Here is a 20,094-nt window from a genome sequence, read left to right as displayed (position 1 = left end):
TAGATAAATCCCCAATGTGGGATTGGAGAAGGTCTCAAAAATACTCAACAGGACCCCTTTGCCATGTTATTAAATGCATATGATTACCATTTATTTACCTCTGGTCTCACGGGATCTTCAATACCGACTACAGCTATACAGGTAAGGTCAGCAAGTATATCATTTTCATTATCCCAATCCACATCAGAATTAACTTCAAATTCTCTGAAGGCTAGGCAGATGGTTCGCAGTCCCTCAGAGGCCATTGGTTCTATTACTTTCTTTACTAAATCTTCACGGTCTCTCATCTTCAAATCTTTGATCTCACCCTTTGCATTTAGCATTTTGGAACACCTGGTGAAACAGTTTATATCTTATGAAAGCTTCTGCTTAAAAATTCAAACTTTTAACCAGAACCAACTGAAAGTTGCACAATAGGATCCAATACACGTGTATTAGCTATATGTTTACATATTGAAAATCCTATTAACAGTTAAAACATTATACCGATAAGTGATAGGAACATAGGAACAGCAGTAGACCAATCAGCCCATTGAGCTGGCTCCGCCTTCAGTACGATCATGGCTGATCATCCACTTCAATGCCTTTTTCCCCACACTATCCTCATATCTCCTGGTCATTGGTATTTAGAAATCTGTCAATCTCTGCTTTAAACATACTCAAAAGCCTGAACTTCCACAGTCCTCTGGACTAGAGAATTCCAAAGATTCACAACCCTCTCAGTAAAGAAATTTCTCCTCATCGCAGTCCTAAGTGGCTTCTCCTTTATTTTGAAATTGTGTCCCCTGGTTCTAGACTCCCCAACCAGGGGGAACATCTTAGGTGCATCTACTCTGTCTATCCCTTTAAGCATTTTGTAGGTTTCAAATGAGATCACCTCATTCTTCGAAACTCTAGAGAAGACAGGCCCAGTTTCCTCAATTTCTCTTCATTGGACAGTCCCGCCATCCCGGAAACAAGTTTGGTGAACCTTCATTGCACTCCCTCTATGGCAATAATATCCTTCCTCAGATAAGGGGACCAAAACTACACACAGTACTCCAGATGCAGCCTAACCAAGGTTCTGTACAATTGAAGCAAGACTTCGCTACTCCTGTACTCAAATCTTCTTGCGATAAAGGCTAACATATTAGCCTTCTTAATTGCTTGCTGCACGTGCATGCTAGCTTTCAGCGACTTATTGACGAGGATGCCCAGGTCCCTTTGCACGTCTACACTTTCTAATCTCTTACCATTTAAGAAATACTCTGCACATCTATTCCTCCTTCCAAAATGGAGGACCTCATCTTTCCACATTATATTCCATCTGCCATGTGCCAGCCCACCTCACTAATTCTGTCCAAATCCTCTTGAAGCCACTTTGCATCTTCCTCAACACACATTCCCACCTAGTTATCTCTCATCCGTGAACTTGCAAATATTACATTTGTTCCCCACATCCAAATCATTGATGCATACTATGAACAGCTGGGGCCCCCCCAAGTACTGATCCTTGCATTACCCCACTAGTCACAGTCTGCCAATGCGAGAAATACCTGTTTATTCCTACTGTTTTCTGCCTGTTAGCTAATCCTTAATCCATGCCAGTATATTACCTCCTATCCCATGTGCTTTAAATTTTTCTAACCAACCTCCTGTGGGGAACTTTATCAAAAGCCTTCTGAAAATCCAAGTATACTGCATCCACCGACTCCTTTATCAATTCTGATATTAACATCCTCAAAAAAAATCCAACATGTTCATCCAACATGAAATACCCATTCATAAATCCATGTCGACTAGGCCCAGATTATCCAAGTGTCCATTTAACACATCCTTTAGACGAGATTCTAGCATTTTCCCCAATACTGATATCAGGCTATCGGATCTGTAGTTCCCCATTTTCTCTCTCCCTCCCTTCTTAAATAGTGGAGTGACATTTGCTACCTTCCAATCTGCAAGAACTGCCCAGAATCTGTAGAAGTTTGGAAGATGCTCATCAATGCATCCACTATCTTAATAGCTACCTCTTTCAACACTCTAGGATGTAGAATATCAGGTCCCAGGGACGTATAAACTTTCAGCCCCACAAACTTCTCCAATACAACCTTCTTACTAATACTAATTTCCTTCAATTCCTCATTCTCCCTCATCCCTTGGATCTTCACTGAGGAAGATATAAGAAATCTCCCAGCATTAAAGACAGACACAAAGCAATCATTTAGCTTCTCTGCCATTTCTCTATTCCCATTATAAATTCTCCTGACTCTGCCTGTAATGGACTCACATTTGTCTTAGCCAAACTTTTCCTTTTAATGTATCTATAGAAGCTTTGCAGTCTTAATGTTTTTTGCCAGTTTACATTCATATTCTACTCTCCCTTTCGATCAGTTTCTTGGTCCTCTATTGCTGTATTCTAAAATCTTCCCAATCCTCAGGTTGACTACTTTCTTTTCCTCAGGCAACTTTATAGGTTTTTTTCTTTTAATCTTGTACAATTCTCAACTTCCTTTGTTAGCCACAGTTGACTACCTTTTCTTTTGGGGTTTTTATTCCTTGAAGGAATGTATAGTTGCTGTAAACAATGTAATGAGATCTGCAGATTTTAATGGAAATTAAAGTGTGGAAATGATGGCATCTTATAAATTAGGACTCATGAACAAATCTCTCCCCATGCTCAGGTTGAGTTGGAGGATACATTTAAAAAGTTACCAGAGCATAATGTATAAATATTTTTTGACCTGTAGAATTGCTCAGGAACAAAAATATTCTCTTCCAGTAACTGCTTTGTTTTTGCAACCTCCATCTCTGCCTCTTTATGGTTGTTGCATATTCCTCTTATTGTGGTATCTGCAGCTGGTCCAACTTTGCCTCCTTCTCTCCCCCATAGTTTCTCAAACTTTTAATTCTCTTCTTCCCATCTCATCTCACTTGTGTCTTTCAAAATGTTTCTTCCCTAATGCAATCAATATCTAATACATAAGATGGGAGGCAATCTATACTAATTTGGATCAGAGTGGGGAAGGACAAGAGTAGTGAGGCAGCGGAGAGCTGTCGCAACATAGGGTAGTTGCAAGAGAAGGCTGGGGCTGTGGGGCAACAAGGATCAAACCAAGGGAAGGTGTAGTGGTGGGGGGAGGGGGAGGCAGGGTGAAGTTCAGAGAAAGAGGGAGAGAGGGAGGGAGGGGAAGAGGCTGCAGCTGGGAGGAAACAAAAAGCAATGTAGAATTTGGAGAATAAAAGCAAAATACTGCAGATACAGGAATCTGAAAAACAAAAATTGCTGGAAAGGTCTGGCAGCATCTGTGGAGAGAAAAGCAGAGTTAATGTTTCAGGTCAGTGACCTTTCATCAGAACTCTTCATTTTGGAATTTAGGAGCTGGGGATCTATTGCTGTAGCCTGTGATGATCGGGGAGTAATCAGCGACAGAGGTTGGGGCAATATGAACATAGCTAGGGTGTGGAAAATGTAAGGAGCTGGAGTGTGTATATACTGTTGAAAGGGGACAGTTCTTTGGGGAGGCAGTCAAGTTGGGCTATGGAAACCTCCAACTCTGCTCATTCCTGTCCAGCTCTTGAACATTGGAATATTCAAGTATTATATTGCAATGAATGCAAGTACCTAGAGGTAATACAATGTTAATGTGGGTGTAATTTAGGTACGGCTGAGGTTCTACTGATTTTTCTTAAACTTCCAGTACCTCAATATCTCCAGATTTGTTTTCTATGAAACTTCAACAGAAAAGGACAAGCTGAAATTTAATAAGGTGCTCTTGCAGAGCAAAATACCACGGGCTTTTCCCTCAAAAAAAGTAAGACCCTTTCAATTTGTAAAGTACCTGCAAGGCAACAAACAGTTAGGAACATCCAATGATTTTTCCTATTCAGAAAAATAATTCTCAATGGTAGATGAACTTGAGAATTTGGGGGCGAGGAGAAAGATGAATTTTCAAAGTCTTGCAAGCAGTTAAGCTGCATAATGACAAACAAATTACTGCACGAGGCCAACATAGTCAAAGCAATATACAAGACAATATCAGCTTATGTTTCACCACAAAAACATTGATTGCAGAAATTTAAGATGGCTGTCCAGGGGATACAGAAAATACATTGCATGCAATTATGAAGATGGTAGAAGACTTGCAAAGTCTCAAGCACCTAGATCACAAGTATAATGTGTGCATCTTAGACTAGCACTTGGTATTTTGCGTTATGAATGGCAGCAAATATTGAGATAGGCAGTTCTACTCACCACAACCATTGTGCTTAGTTTTTAGTTTCATGTACAATGCATGTTGTACTTAAAAAGTCCAAGTAACCCTGTGTTCTACTAAAAATCTTAGCCAAGAGAAACACTCAGATCTTCTATAGCTTTCACAAGCTATTTCTCCAAGTTAGCTTCTCAGGAAGAAGTCAGAAAGGCTCAGTGATGGACATAACCTCCCTCTCCAAGTCAACTCCAGCGGAGGCCCTGGTGTGAGGGTCAGTCACTAGTTGGAAGGCCAACAGTTTAATGAATCCTCTGAATCACTGATCAGTGCCCTACTCAAGCCCCCTCCAAAAAGCCAACATTAAAATACACATTGCACTTACTTTTTAAGAACAATCTCAGCAGCACCCTTGCTGAACATTTGAAAACTGCCATTAGGGTTCTTCAGAACTGTGCTCATAGATTTTCGTGCAGAGTTGAAGGTGTAGACTTTGAATAATTTCTCTTCTGGAATTTCATTTCGAATTGCTTGGTAGTCTCCCTTCAATCCCAATACAAATCCCAACAAGGCACATTCTGTCTTATTGCCAACATGACGAGGCAAGCCACCTGCTTTCTCGGGAGGCTGTGAAATTAGATCAATAATACATTTAATGTACTCAATCTTAACAGTATTTGATTCAAATCAAACTGATTTTTATTCACAAGTGTAAAACCAGTAAGTGTTACAACAGAAACAATTAAAATAGGATTTGCATTTAAAGTCATCAGCAGAGAATGCTGTTTAAATTTCTAGTAAGCCATTCAAACCTTTCTCTGGGGTTAGGGCATTTGAATCCTCAACTGAATTACTGCCCTGTTATGTACTCGACTAATACTCTCACTCTAGTTCCAATTGTAATACAATTTAAAACCCAAAATACAAAAACCTCAGAACACAGTACTATGCAACAATACATTACATGACCCTTATGACTCTAATACTGAGTAATTGATATTTTACACTCCAAGGGGAGAAAAAAAGTACAAGAATCCCAACATACCAGTATCTTTGTAGTGTAAGCAGAGTTTACTGCTATTCCTGCAACAAGTTTGTCCAAGATGTTTTCAGGAAGAACCTCTGGATCTGGAATCTTCTTGTAGTGCTCGTCAGCCAAAAATGCTTGAACCACAGTCATTCTGTTCATTGTGAGGGTACCAGTTTTGTCCGAACATATAGCTGTTGCATTCCCCATTGTTTCACAGGCATCCAGATGTCTGACCAAGTTGTTATCTTTCATCATTTTCTGTATTTGGAAAGATTTGTGGTCATTAATATCAATGTTCAAGAATGGGCCATTTGATACAAACTAGTACTAGAACAGTATGACAGAAGAATTTTACAAGTAATTTACACTGCTTGTAACTATATTGCGATTCTCATCTAATTTTGCCCATTCACCAATAGGAAACAAAACTGCAATTCCCAAGATAAAGTGTAAATGATTCTAAGCCTGCCCAATCTTAATGTTCCAACACATGATGCAATTAGATCTGACTGGCAGGAAGAAAAGGTTTCACACATTCCAGAATGACTTTGCATCAAAGTGCTGAATGTAATGTTTGTGGAACCCCAGGAGTGGCTGGAGTACACTGGCGAATTGCACTGTGTTGAAATGGAAGCTTGATTTTAAAAAGCAGGCTGTGCCTGGAAAGAGGGGAAAATATTGATCAGATCAGATCACAATGCAATGATCCTGCTAGAAGCAAACGCACATTGATGTTACAAGTTGGGCTTGGCTCCTATACCCTGTTGGTCAAGTAGTCAGTCATTCCTGGTGTGGAACCACAGGAGGCTTACATTAAACTACTGAAAAGCAGCTGCTGCATATGGAATATACACATACAAGTCAAGCATTAAGGACAGAGAAAGAGGAAAACTGTGGTTAGTTACACATGAAAGCACAAATTCAGCAAGGCAAATGGAATACAAGGGCTAAGACTTCAAATATATGTGTTTCTATTATAGCTTACCTTTACAGAATAAGCCAAAGAGATTGTAACTGCAAGTGGAAGACCCTCTGGTACCGCCACAACCAAGACAGTAACACCAACGATGAAAAATTTAACGAAGTACTGGATGTAAATTGGGGTACACTCAGTCAACCAAGAGTGTTGCTGGACCCAAAATGTATCAATCACAAAATACAGAACCAGAATGATAACTGTAACAGCAGACATCACCAATCCTATGGAAGAAAAGCAGATTAATAGTATTACAATATAAGAAATTAGAGGCAACGCACTATGGAATACAAAACACTGCCATACATTATATCTTTTATAGACGAATTATCTAAAAAAAAAAATGGCAACTCAGGTACCAGACAATAGATTATGTCTGAATAGCTTGTTTCTGACTCGATGAGTATATGAATTACCTACAATTAGAAATATTTCAGTTAAGCTTATACAGAAGCATTCAATAGTCTTAACGAAAATAATGTAGGACACATGGTAGAACTATGCCTCAAGACTACAATATTTGAGCAGCAATTTTCAAATGCTTAAGAGGAGCATACTGAATAGGTCCTCAGGGAGTGGGATTAGTGCACTTAAATCCTCCAGTTCTAGCACATCATCCATTGAAATTGCACACAACTCAGGTACAGCTGGCCCATCCATGTTTAATATGGAGTTGGAATAGCACAGGGCTGCACACCAAAAGAACTGTAACCTGCTCTATTCTGAACACCACTGAGTGGTTGAGGTGGGACGGTGGTGGTCAGGTCCTCAAGTCTCAAGCTGGATCTAGGAGAGTCTTTGCAGCCTTTCAAACGATTACATACTTGTCAGTGCGTGTGTGGTTCAACAGTTAGTGCCCAGGTCTGCACAAGACCATGTTAAGGAATCAAACTTTAAAAGTGGAAAATATGCTATTTAATAATAAAAAATAAAGTACTAAGGAATCCAAAACTAATGGGTTGGTTCAGGTGTTGATACTTTGTTGTTAGGAATGCAGAAATAGTCACTATTTGCCACAACCAATTATTTTATCTATACTAGTTAGTAGTTGAACTCTTAATTCCACTCAGATTAAAACTAGTAGACATGTTGAGCATAAACAGTTAATTTCAAACTGAATGAGATTAAAATTTTCTTTTTTCCCCCCAAAATGTTTGTGCAAGGACACATTTCACAGATACCATAAATCAATAGCATGCAACAAGCTATAACCACAAGTATGAACCATCACATCCGTGCAAGTCTATACAAAAATACAATAAAATCAGGATTATGGAACAATTTTGATCTTATTGAATGATTAATTTTCATACCTGCTTTACCGATTTGAACTGCCAACTTTGTGAGCTTTCCTTGGAGTACAGACTTCTCTTTTTTGGGGATGTTTGTTTTCTTTCTCTCAGATGCATCATCAGCTGCTTCATCGCTTTTCAATGGCTGCATTTCCATTGCTGCTCCATCTTGAGCTTTAGCTGACAAAAAGCAAAGCAAAATGGTCACTTTGAAAGCACAATCTGATTCTCCTGTCTAATAGGGTCTGGAATTCCAGTTAGTGGCTAGCCATGGAAAGCTAGTTTACCGATTGCTTAAGTTGACAATGCTGGTGTGAGAAAACCGTTTCAGACAAAAAGGTACAGAGGAGGTTTACCAGGAATGAGCGACTTTAGTTATGGGAGGTTTAAAATTAGGACGGCTCTCTTGGAACAGAGGTGACTTACATACGAACATACAAATTAGGAGCAGTGGAGGCCAGCAGGTTTTCAAGATAGTAAGGGGAGAAAAACTCAGGCTAGTGGGTCAATAACTATAGGCCACAGATTTAAAACAATTGGCCAAAGATCTAGAGGGGAAATTTCCTCCTCCTCCCCCACCACCCCACCAGTTGTCAGGATGTAGAATGCTCAAGAGGTGGTGGTGGAAGACAAGGCCATAAATAATTTAAAAGGGATCAATACTTGAAGATGCGGAACAAAAAGCCCGGGGGAGGATGATGATGCACAACTGCTGTTTCAAAGAGCCTCCTTCTTTGCAGTAAGTTTCTATGATTCCATATTTGAAGTCATACAACGGCAAAAAAAAACTTTGATCCCTAACCAGAATTTCAAATTAGTGCAGTATGCTACATACTTATTGGAATGTGTTCACCAAGGAACACGCCTCATGTAAGGAATTAAAACAATCACCCAAATGGTGAAATTGGAACAATTATTTGACTACAGCAGGAACTTTCTTGGGAAAGTACAATTTTTAAAAAATGCCAGAGGGATTGAGGGGCTTGAATGTGTGTTACGGAACCCAAGTTATTGCAGTTTCTGTGGATACAAAACTGCTCAAGTATTTTGCTTTTATTTGCTTAATCTTGATAGGTATGATTACAAATGCAATTGTGATACCTCCATGTGTTGGCACTATACAAATTGCCCCAATCTTTGAGATTACCCAATTCAAATTCATTCTCAGTCTTAAAGCACAGGAGGCTGCCATTCAGCCAATAGTGCCTGTGAGCTCTTTGGAAAGCTATCCAGTTAGTCCCACTTCCATCCATACATTGGAATCTACAATCTACCTGCACTCTAGACTTACTAGTTTAAAATGAAAAACAACTGTGTGGGCACAAGTATGTTCCAAAGATAACTAAATGTGTGATCGAATAGGGCAGATCTACAACTAAGGCTTGAAAATCACTAATGGAAACTGAAACCAATCCTAGCAACAGTTTTCTTAAGTGAAAAATGCAAGCTTCCTTGTTAAGGAAGGTTTCAATGGTAGCGTCATAAACTGACATGACGAACTGCTAAGAACTCAATTTGGAGCTTTGTCAAGGGTACAATTTGGAACTAGGGATGGCCTCTGGGCAAACTTGTCTTGGACCATCAAGAACGGGAGGCAGGCTTAAGGCAAAATTCTTTTGATGACTAGAATTTTCCAGCTATATTTCAATTTCTCAATTTAATTAGAACATTTGAATATAAAAAGGACAACAGTTTTCTTAAATGCCAAAGTACAGCTTTGTCCCTTTTCCTCACATGGATAGTTTACTCAATCTTTATAAATATAATATTCCATATTAGTTTCTAAACAAAACAGCTCTGCTATTGTTTTCAGGTACATTTTAAAAGGTTCTGAAAGCCAAGTAAACAGTACCATAGATCATACCAAGGCTGCTTAGTGTTTAATGTTTACCTTTGTTTCGATTTTCTACAGCTCCATCTTGCTTTTTATCTAAAAGAAAATAGCAGTAAAGTAATTTTATTAACTCAGTTTATACATTTACATACTCGAGTCATTTAACAGTGTAAATGGGAATTGATGTCTGCAAATACTGAGCATTTGCCATTATCCCAAGTTACCACAAGTTAAGTGTAATTGTGCTCTCCTTTCAAAAGGATTCACAAATTCAATTTGAGGCTGATTGTACATTCATTATGGAAGTATTTAAAATCTTCTTGCATATTTACCAGGTCCTGTAAGTGAGCACCAAAAAGAAGATAGAGATAATAAGGCTGAATTATCATTTTAGTATAGAAGCTACAGAAAACTAAACAAGCTCAAACTGCTAAGCCAGATAATGTGTGCTGAGTAGCTACCCACTACCTGTTCAGCCCTATTCATGAGGGCATTAGCTTGCAGGGTTACCTGGACCAAAAGTAGATCTGAACCAAAAACAAGAAATGCTGGAAATACTCAGCAAGTCTGGCAGCATCTGTGGAGAGAAGCAGAGTTAACGTTTCAGGTCAGTGACCCTTCTTCAGAACTGAAATATTAGAAATGTATAAAGGTTTTAGGCAAGTAAAGCAGGGGTGGGGCAAGAGATAAGAAAAGAGGTGTTGATAGGACAAGGTCACAGAATAATTGACCAGGTGGTCATGGAGCAAAGGCAAACAGTATGGGGTGCTGAAAGACAAAGCGTTAGTGCAGAGAGGGTGTGAATTGACTGTAAACACAAAGCACTCCAAGCACAAACATTTTTTTTTTTATAAATGTCAACAGGAAGTGGGTAGGCACAGTAGAACCAAACTAAAAAAAAAAATACCCAAATAAAAAGAAAAAATTAAATATAAAAAGGGGGGGCCCCCCCCCGTCATGCTCTGAAATTACTGAATTCAACGTTCAGTCCAGCAGGCTGCAGTTAGCCTAATCGGTAAATGAGATGCTGTTCCTTGAGCTTGCGTTGATATTCATTGGAACACTGCAGCAATCCCAGGACAGAGATAGGAGCGGTGAGGGGGAGGGGATGTTGTAATGGAAGCTCAGGGTCATGCTTACGGACTGAGCAGAGGTGTTACGTAAAGCAATCAATCTGCGTTTGGTCTCCCCAATGTGGAGACCACCACATTGTGAGCAGTGAATACAGTATACTAAATTGAAAGTACAAGTAAATTGCTGTTTCACCTGAAAGGAGTGTTTGGGGCCTTGGATGGGAGGGATGGAGAGCGAGAGCGCGAGGAGGTAAATGGGCAGGTATTACACCTCCTACAATTGCAGGATAAGGTGCCAAGGGAGCAACATTCCTTGTTCTAGTCCTACTCGGGCCCCCTCCCCCAACTCTTTTTTCCAGTACATCGATGACTATCAGTGGTGTTTCCAGCTCCCACCTGGAACTAGAAAACTATCATCTTTGCTTCTAATTTTCACCCTTTTCTCACCTTTACATGGTCCGCCTCAGACACTTCCCTTCCTCCACTTCTCTGTCTCCATCTCCAGGAATAGGCTGTCTACTAATATTCATTATAAGCCCACCGACTTCCACAGCTACCTCGACTACACTTCTTCACACCCTGCCTCCTGTAAGGACTCCATTCCATTCTCCCAATTTCTCCATCTGACACATCTGCTCTGATGCTACCTTCCATGGCAGTGCTTCTGATATTCCTTTTTCCTCAACCAAAAATTTCCTCCCCCCACTGTGGTTGACAGGGCCCTCAACCGTGTCCGGCCCATTTCCCAAACCTCTACCCTCACCCCTTCCCCTCCTTTCCAGAACCACTTTCCACCCCACCAGCCTCCACATCCAAAGGATCATCCTCCGCCACTTCCAGCATGATGCCACTACCAAACACATGTTCCTCACCCCCCCTCCCCTTCCCCCGTCAGCACTCCGAAGGGATCATTCCCTCCGCGATACCCTTGTCCACTCCTCCATTACCCCCACCTCATCCCCTTCCCACAGCACTTTCCCCTACCATTGCAGGAGGTGTAATACCTGCCCATTTACCTCCCCTCTCCTCACTATCCAAGGCCCCAAACGCTCCTTCCAGGCGAAACAGCAATTCACATGTACTTTCAATTTAGCATACTGTATTCACTGCTCACAATGTGGTCTCCTCTACATTGGGGAGACCAAACACAGATTGAGTGGCTACTTTGCGGAACACCTCCGCTCAGTCCGTAAGCATGACCATTTCAACAACCACCACCCCCCCCCCACACCCACTGCTCTCACACTCACATCTCTGTCCTGGGATTGCTGCAGTGTTCCAGTGAGCATCAACGCAAGCTCGGGGAACAGCATCTCATTTACCGATTTGGCACGCTACAGCCTGCCGGACTGAACATTGAATTCAATAATTTCAGAGCATGACAGGCACCCCACCTCCCTTATGTTTAGTTATTTTTCTTTTTCTTTTTTAATTTGGGTATTTTATTTTAGTTTTTTTTTTAAAAGTTTGGTTACTTTGTTTCTACTGTGCCTACCCACTGTTTCTTTTTGTACATTTTTAAAAAAATGTTTGCGCTTTACAGTCAATTCACACTCTCTCTGTACTAACGCTTTGTCTTTCAGCGCACATCAACATACCGTTTGCCTTTGTTCCATGACCTTCTGGTCAGTTATTCTGTGATCTTGTCAACATGCTCTCTTGTTATCTCTTGCCCCACCCCCCGCTTTACTTGCTTAAAACCTTTTGCATTTCTAATATTTGCCAGTTCTGAAGGGTCACTGACCTGAAACGTTAACTCTGCTTCTCTCCACAGATGCTGCCAGACCTGCTAAGTATTTCCAGCATTTCTTGTTTTTATTTCAGATTTCCATCATCTGCAGTATTTTGCTTTTATTATAGATCTGAACCAACCCTATTTCCTACATCACAACACTTTTCCTCACATGGATAGACATGGATAAACCGAACATTCCATATTAGTTTCTAAACATAACGCTACACTTCAAAAGTACTTCAGGATGTCCTGAAGTTGTGAAAGAGAAACTTGTACTTATATAATGCCCATCAACTTTCCAGATACTGGACAGCACGGTTATCATCACCACCAGGATTTCAAGGAGCTCATCATTGCTAAGCTTAATTTTTGTTGGTCAACAGCAGCCTGTTTAGATAAGGAATGATCAATTTGAGTCTAAAATTGGAAAAAAAGAGTGAAGACTCTTGCTTAAAAAGAAATGGAGGGCCTGATTTTTGGTTGACAAGATTGAGCCATTATTTCTTGCCTCAAGATGGTCAGCAGAAATCTGAAGGATCCAAAATCTCAACAGCAAAAAAGATCGGTACCACCAACTAGCCCATCTGTAAAAGGGGTAAAAGCCTGTTGAAAACTGGCTCCTGCCCTGCCCCATTAGTGCAAACTTGGCATCCTTACAAAAATGTACAATGCCAGGTTGGACAACATCTTGATCTTAAGTGTAGTTGGTAGAAAAGAGTGCTAGATTGAAAAATTCAGCTATTACAGGTTATGAGAGCTGCTTGGTAGATATTGAAACAAGTGCTGGTTGGCAAAATATTAATGGAGTCAAATGCCATCAGATAGCTCCAAAGCAACATGCTCAGAATACACAAGCTTTCCAAAGATATTTGGAGGTTGAAGCACGAGATTCAATTAATGCAATGTGCAGAGATATTGGTACCAATTGCTCACATGCGCTCCATGATGCTGAAGCCTAAAAGCTAGACTAAGCGGGATTTGAGGAATTCCAGGACTCCTAACAAGCCAGTTGAATCCATAACAGCTTTTAAAAGGGAAGCATATAAATATTTGAAAACGAAAGGGTATCAGAAAGGGCAGTGGAATGGATCTTAGTGGATGGCTGTTATGAGAGTCAGCACAGGCAAAGTGGCTGAATGGACTCCTCTGTGGCAAAATTCTAATACTAGAGTGAAATAGCCTTATGCCCAAGATGCATGCCAATGACTTGAGCTAGCTCCTCAGCTACTTTATTGGAGATGTTGTGCAGAAGGGTCGCATTCCAATGCCAAAGTTGTTTTCAATGAATTCTCAGCAAGGACAAGGCCCAAAATTTCATGGAACTTCAGGATACCCATGATATCTTTGAGGAAATTTACAGGTAACTAGTTTATGCCAGTTTTATGCTGAAACTTCAGCATGCACAAAATTCTTAGCGTTTGTGCCACCACTGCAAAACAGCTGCTGAAAGCTTATCTACATAGTTCCACCCTGTGCAGGTAGTGGCTTGAAGGTTTCCTGCATTTACATCCATATATATGGGTATAAATGCAAACTTCCGTGTTAAGGGAGGTTTCAATGGTAGTCATGAACTGACATGACGAACTGCTAAGAACTCAATTTGGAGCTTTGTCAAGGTTACAATTTGGAACTGGGGATGGCTTCTGGGCAAACTAGTCTTGGAGCATCTAGAACAAGAGGCAGGCTTGTTAAGGCAAAAATCCTTTTGATGGCTAGAATTTTCCAGCTATATTTCAATTTCTCAAATGGGAATAGGAGTATAATGTAGGAAAGTGTGAAGTTGTTCACTTTGGTCGTAAAAACAGAATTTTTTTTTTTTTTTAAATGCGTTGTTCAGAAAAACTTGGGGGCACTCCTACAAGGAACACACAAAGTTAACATGCAGGTGCAGCAGGCTATTAGGAAGGCAAATGACATGTTGGCTTTCACTGCAAGGGGAATGGAGTTCAGGAATAAAGTCTTACTAAAATTGTACAGGGCTTAGGTGAGACCACATCTGGAATACTGCGTGCAGTTTTGGTCTCCACATTTAAGAAAGGATATACTTGCACTGGAGGCAGTGCAGCGAAGATTTACTAAATTGGTTCCTGAAGGGGTTGTCCTATGATGAGAGGCTGAGTAAATTGGGTCAATATTCTCTGGTGTTGAGGATGAGAGGCGATTTAATTGAGACATACAAGATTCTGAAAAGGCTCGATAGGGTAGAAGCTAAGAGATTGTTCCCACCGGTCAGGGAATCTAGAACCCGGGGACGCATTCTCAGGATAAGGGGTCAATCATTCAGGACTGAGATGAGGATAAATTACTACGCTCAAAGGGTTGTGAATCTTTGGAATTTGCTACCCCAGAGGGTTGTGAATGCTCCATCATTGAATACATTTAAGGCGGAGATATAGATAAGAGTTTTGGTCAAGGGATATGGGGAGCAGGAAAGTGGAATTGAAGCCCAGTCATGATCGTACCAAATGGCAGAGCAGGCTCAATGGGCCACTTTGGCTTCTGTTTCTTGTGTCCTTGTATACAGCACCTCAGATTTCTGGAGTTTCATGCTGTTTACTTCAAAATAATTCTGAAGTCTGCACTATACTTAACCAATGTGCAGTCAGTGCAGTGAAAAATCTTTGGACTTGTCCACAAGATTGGCATAGAAGTTAGCATGAGTGTGTAAATGTCAAGGAAATTCCAGGCCACTGTATTTTGCAGGCGATGGAAATGCCTGCCTGATAGCAAGTACATTGAATATCTAGGAGGCTACTCAAAAGACTGATATGTGAAAGCACTTTGATAGGAGCCTATTATTAATTATGTGCTTGCTAAACAAAGTACCTTATAAGAATTCAAAAACTGATGTGACATTGGGCTTCAAATTCAACCCAGAAAAGACAGGATCAAGTCTGGTAGTATCAATACTCACTATATGAACGAGGTATGGTATGGATTCGGAGCACTAAAGGGTATTGATCCAGCACACTTAAAACTTCAAATGAAGCATCTGCTCATTGGAATTACTAATTTGACAATCTTAGGGCACAAGGCAGCTGGTATAAGAAATGGAAAAACATACTTACATCAATCGAACTGTCCTATTGCATTAGAGCCAAGACACAGTTAGAGCAGAAGGACCTTTTAGTCCACCTCTAAACTGTGCTATGCCTCACCTTTGAGGTGCTCTATTCCTCAGCTCCACATTGATAAGGTGCCACAAAGGTTATTACACAACAGCATATGGTGTAGGGGGTAACATATTAGCATGGATAAAGGATTGGTTAGCTAACAGTAAGCAGAGAGTAGGGATAAATAGGTCTTTCCAGTTGGCGAGCTGCAACTTGTAGAGTGCCAAAGGGATCTGTGCTTGGACTTCAACTATTTACAATTTATATCAATGACCTGGATGAAGGGACCAAAGTTAAATTTGCTGATGACACCAAGATAGGAAGGAAAGTAAGTCGTCAAGGAGGAAAAGAGTCTACAAAAGGTAATATAGGTTAAGTGAGTGGGCAAAAATTTGGGGGCAGATGGAGTAGAATGTAGGAAAATGTGAATTTGTCTACTTTGGCAGGAAGAATAGAAAAGCTGTATACTATTTAAATGGAGATAACAAAACTTAGTGGTAGAAGGAACTGGATGTCCTGGTACATGAATCACAAAGTTAGTATGCAGGTACATCAACTGATTAGGAACGCAAATGGAATGCTAGTTTTTATTACAAGGGGAATAGAGAGTGTAAAAGTAGGGATGTTTTACTGCAGCTGTACAGGGCCTTGGTGAGACCTCATCAGGAGGACTCTGCACAGTTTTGGTCTCCTTATTTGAAAAATGATATAATTGGTTAAAAGCAGTTCAGAGAAGGTTCACTCGACTCATTCCAGAGTTGAAGGGCTTATCTTAAAAAAAAAAGTTGAACAGGTTGGGCCTGTGCCTATTGGAGTTTAGAAGCATGAGGGGTGATCGTATTGAAACGTACAAGATCCTGAGGGGACTTGATAGAGTGGATACCAGGAGGTTGTTTCCTCTTGTGGGGGAAGACTAGAACTAGGGGACACAGTTTAAGAATAAGAGGTTGCCCTTTTGAGCATTTTTTTCCTCAAAAGGATTGTCAGTCTGTGGAATTATCTTCCGCAGAAAGCAGTGGAGGCTGGGTCATTGAATTTATTCAAGGTTGAGTTAGATAGATTTTTGATAGACAAGGGAGTCAAGGGTTATGGAAGGCAGACAGGAAAGTGGAGTTGAGACCACAACCAGATCAGCCATGACCTTATCGAATGGCAGACCAGGCTCAAATGGCTGAACGACCTACTCCTGCTCCTGAGTCTTATGTTCCTAACATCTGTCACCTTACTGCATGCTAGTTTGGCTGTTGGAAACACCTCTGCCTCAGTAAGTTGTGGTGTTCAATGCCACAAGACTCAATCATAACCTAGGGGAGTGCAGCATCAGGAGTATCACCCATTCCTTATACTGCTGCCGGCAGTGATGGAATGGGGATGAAGAGCGAGGAACTGGGAGCAGAGCAAGACAAAGCCATCTTGGTCCTGTCATACACAAAGCATCAGGAAGACAGGCCCCGCGTTCCCCAGACGCCTCATGGACTTGGTAGATTTGGAGCAGCTTTCAGCTACCCCTTCAAGAACATCCTGGCGCAGATCCACATGGCCTGCATCCAGACTTGCCAGCTGGACATGCTGGCAATGTGTATGCATTAGTCCCCGTCCATGTAGCAGAGCCTGGTCTCCAATCATCACAGCCATCCATTCCATTGGACAAAGACCTTGTTTCGCTCAGACTGTGTGGTTGTCGGTGTGTAATGGCCACCCCATGTTAGAAGAACCAATGCACAGACATCTTCCACCCCTTAAAACTAACTTAGGGACCTGGAATATCAGGACTCTGATGGACAACTCCAGTAGTGACAGACCTGAATCTTGCATCGCTATCACAGCCAAAGAACTCTGCTGCTACAACACTGATATCGCTGCCCTGAGAAAGACGGAGGGCAGAAGGCCAGCTCAAGGAACAAGGTGGTGGATACACCTTCTTCTGGAAAAGGTAAATAAGAGCGCCGACTCCACGGGATTGGCTTAGCCATAAAAAAAAACGAACTAGCTAACCACCTCAGCGAGCCCCCTTGTGGATTAAACAATCGTCTCATGACCCAGAAACAGCACGCCAGAGTCATCAATGCATACACCCAAACCCTAGAAGCAACAATTAAGGCCAAACAGGAATGCTACTCCAGCCTTGATCAATTGCTGTACCTTGTTCCCAAGGAAAACAAGCTAATCCTCCTCAGAGACTTCAATGCCAGAGTTGGGAAGGACACAAACCTTTGGAAAGGTTGATTGGCAAGGATGGTGTTGGAAGGGCCAACACCAGAGTTCTTCTGACTAAATGCCTTGAATATGGCCTGATCATAACACACCCTATTTTGTCAGAGACAAATACAAGACATCATAGCTACACTCTCGCTCCAGGCATTGATTAACTATACCATTGCCCGAGCGAAGGACTGCAAGGATGTTTCCATCAACTGTGCCATGAAAGGACCCGATGACTGCTGGACCGACCATCGCCTTATCAGAGCTATTATCTCCATAAACCCAGTCCAAAAATGGCAGCAGAAACACTGCCGCTGGAAAATCAACGTCAATGGTATCAAGGACTCTGCGAAGAAAGACCTACTCAGACAGCGTCTCACAAGCAACTTGGCAATGCTTAATGAACAGGGACCACAGAATGTCTGGTCTGCCTCAAAACTACCATAATCAGCACTTGAAGATACTCTTGGTTTCTCGACCAGGAAACATCAAGACTGGTTTGATGAGAACAACCAGGAGATCCAGCAGCTACTAAATCGCAAGATGTTCCTGAACTGGAAGCATCACCAAAATTGGAGGGAGAAAATGTTTACAGACAATTGAAGGCCAAGGTTCAACAAAAAACCCATGACCTAAAGAACAGCTGGTGGGCTGAAAAAGAGTGCAGAAAGTACAGCAACTCTTCAGCGCAGTCAAGACCATTTATGGCCCAAGTACTCAAAGATCTACACCATTGAGAGCAAAAAATGGCGTGCTGCCGATTAAGGATCGAGAGGCAGTCAGTGCTCGTTGGAAGGTGCACTGTGAAGATCTCAATCGCGACTCAGTCATTGATGAGAGTGCCCTCAACCACATTCCACAGCATGATACCCGCCACGACCTCAGCACAACCCCAGCTTAACAAAATCGAAAAGGCCATCTGACAGCTAATAAGGTCGCCAGCTTCGATGGAATTCCCACTGAAATTCTAAAATACAGCACAGGCACTCTTGACACAAACACATGGTCTCCTCTCCCTCATCTGGAAGGAGGAAAGCGTGCCAGGGGATGTCCGAGATTCCATAATTGTGACCATCTTCAAAAAAGGTGACAAGACCAACTGCGGTAACAGTGCTGTCCACCACAGGGAAGGGCATAGCAAGGAGTCCTTCTCAACCACCTCCTCCCTGTGGCTGACGAACTCCTACTGGAATCACAATGTGGGTCCTGTCCATCAAGATACACAGTGGACATGATCTTCACAGCAAAACAAATCCAAGAAAAATGTAGGGAGCAACAGAAACCTTTATACATGGCCTTCTTTGACCTCACAAAGGCCCTCAACTATCAACCGGGAGGGATTATGGAACATCCTCCTCAAAGTTGGCTGCCTGGAGAAATTAGTGACCATTCTCCACCTGCTGCAATCCTTACCAACAGATCTGCCACTGACCCAGAGAGTAAACTGGGGTCAGGCAAGGCTGCGTCATCACATCAATGCTCTATTCCATCATCCTCGCCACAAAACGCCACCTCATCTCCATGAAGCTCCCTGCAGGAATAGACATACTCTACAGGACGAGCGAGGAACTATTTAACCTACGTTGCCTTCAGTTCCAAACCAAGGCCACTCCAACCTGTAGTACGCCGACGACACTTGCGTATGCATACACTCAGTCAGAGCTTCAAATCCTTGTCTATGCATTCACTGACGCATGTGAAAGAGTGGGCCATAAGCTAAACATCAGGTCCTCTACCAGCCTGCTCCTGCAGCACAACACTGCCCCCCGACTATCAAGATCCACCACCAACCACTGGATAATGTGGATCACTTCTTATATCTTGGGAGCCTCTTCTTAGCAAGGGCAAACATAGATGAGGAAACTCTCCACCTCCAGTGCGCCAGGACAGCCTTCGGTCATCTGAGGAAAAAAAAGTGTTTGACAAAGATCTCAAATCTGGCACCAAGCTCATGGTCTACAGGCCCGCAGTGCTACCTGCCCTCTTGTATGCGTCGGAAACACTGACATTGTATAGCAGTGAACCTGGAGAGATATCACCAGCGGGGTCTCCATAAGATCCTACAAATTCAGTGGCAGGACAGGCGCTCCAATATCAGCGTCTTCTCTCAGGCCAACATCCCCAGTATTGAGACACTGGTCATGGTTGGTCAGTTATGTTGGGCAGGCCACATTGTCCGCATGCCTGACACAAGACTCCAAAAACAAGCTTTCTACTGAGCTCCGTCATAGCAAGAGGCTACCAGAACAGCAAAGGAAATGCCACAAGGACATTCTTAAAGCCTCCCTGAAAAAGTGTGACATCTCCAGTAATTCATGGGAATTTCTTGCCCGAGACTGTCCAAAATGGAGAAGCATCCGAAGGCGCCAGCCAGTTCAAAACGTCGACATGCCCAGGCAGCGACCAAGTGCAAACAGCAGAAGCAGCGTTTGGAAATTCAAGCATCCCATCAAGCGGAAAAAGGGGAAAACATAGTATTTTCCCCAAATTTATTTGCAAACAACCCTGTAATGAATGTTTAAAAGTCAGGCAGTTGAATTAGCAATTAAGGGCTTGCATTTATATAGCATCTTTTATGAGTCCAGATGTCCCAAAGTGCTTTAAAGCCAATGAAGTTCTCTTGTGTAACTATATAGAACATGCTGCAGCCAA

At 41.9% G+C, this 20,094-nt stretch overlaps 1 protein-coding gene across 6 annotated transcripts in view; it reads right to left on the bottom strand.

The window, feature by feature from the left end:
* The window catches only part of LOC137379451 (plasma membrane calcium-transporting ATPase 1-like), a 124,641-nt gene that overhangs the window by 31,967 nt on the left and 72,580 nt on the right, over positions 1–20,094 (bottom strand). For all 6 annotated transcript variants that reach the window (XM_068050284.1, XM_068050287.1, XM_068050282.1 and 3 more), the window contains exons 7-12: positions 9,377–9,415; positions 7,507–7,665; positions 6,203–6,417; positions 5,233–5,475; positions 4,573–4,814; positions 99–333 (exon numbers count right to left, since the gene is read on the bottom strand). In XM_068050284.1, coding sequence (XP_067906385.1) covers positions 99–333; positions 4,573–4,814; positions 5,233–5,475; positions 6,203–6,417; positions 7,507–7,665; positions 9,377–9,415 — 1,133 coding nt within the window. The remainder of the gene's footprint in view (positions 1–98; positions 334–4,572; positions 4,815–5,232; positions 5,476–6,202; positions 6,418–7,506; positions 7,666–9,376; positions 9,416–20,094) is intronic.

This window comes from Heterodontus francisci, chromosome 18 (genome assembly GCF_036365525.1).
Source record: "Heterodontus francisci isolate sHetFra1 chromosome 18, sHetFra1.hap1, whole genome shotgun sequence".
NCBI lineage: Eukaryota > Metazoa > Chordata > Chondrichthyes > Heterodontiformes > Heterodontidae > Heterodontus > Heterodontus francisci.
This window is presented reverse-complemented; position numbering and strand designations above follow the sequence as displayed.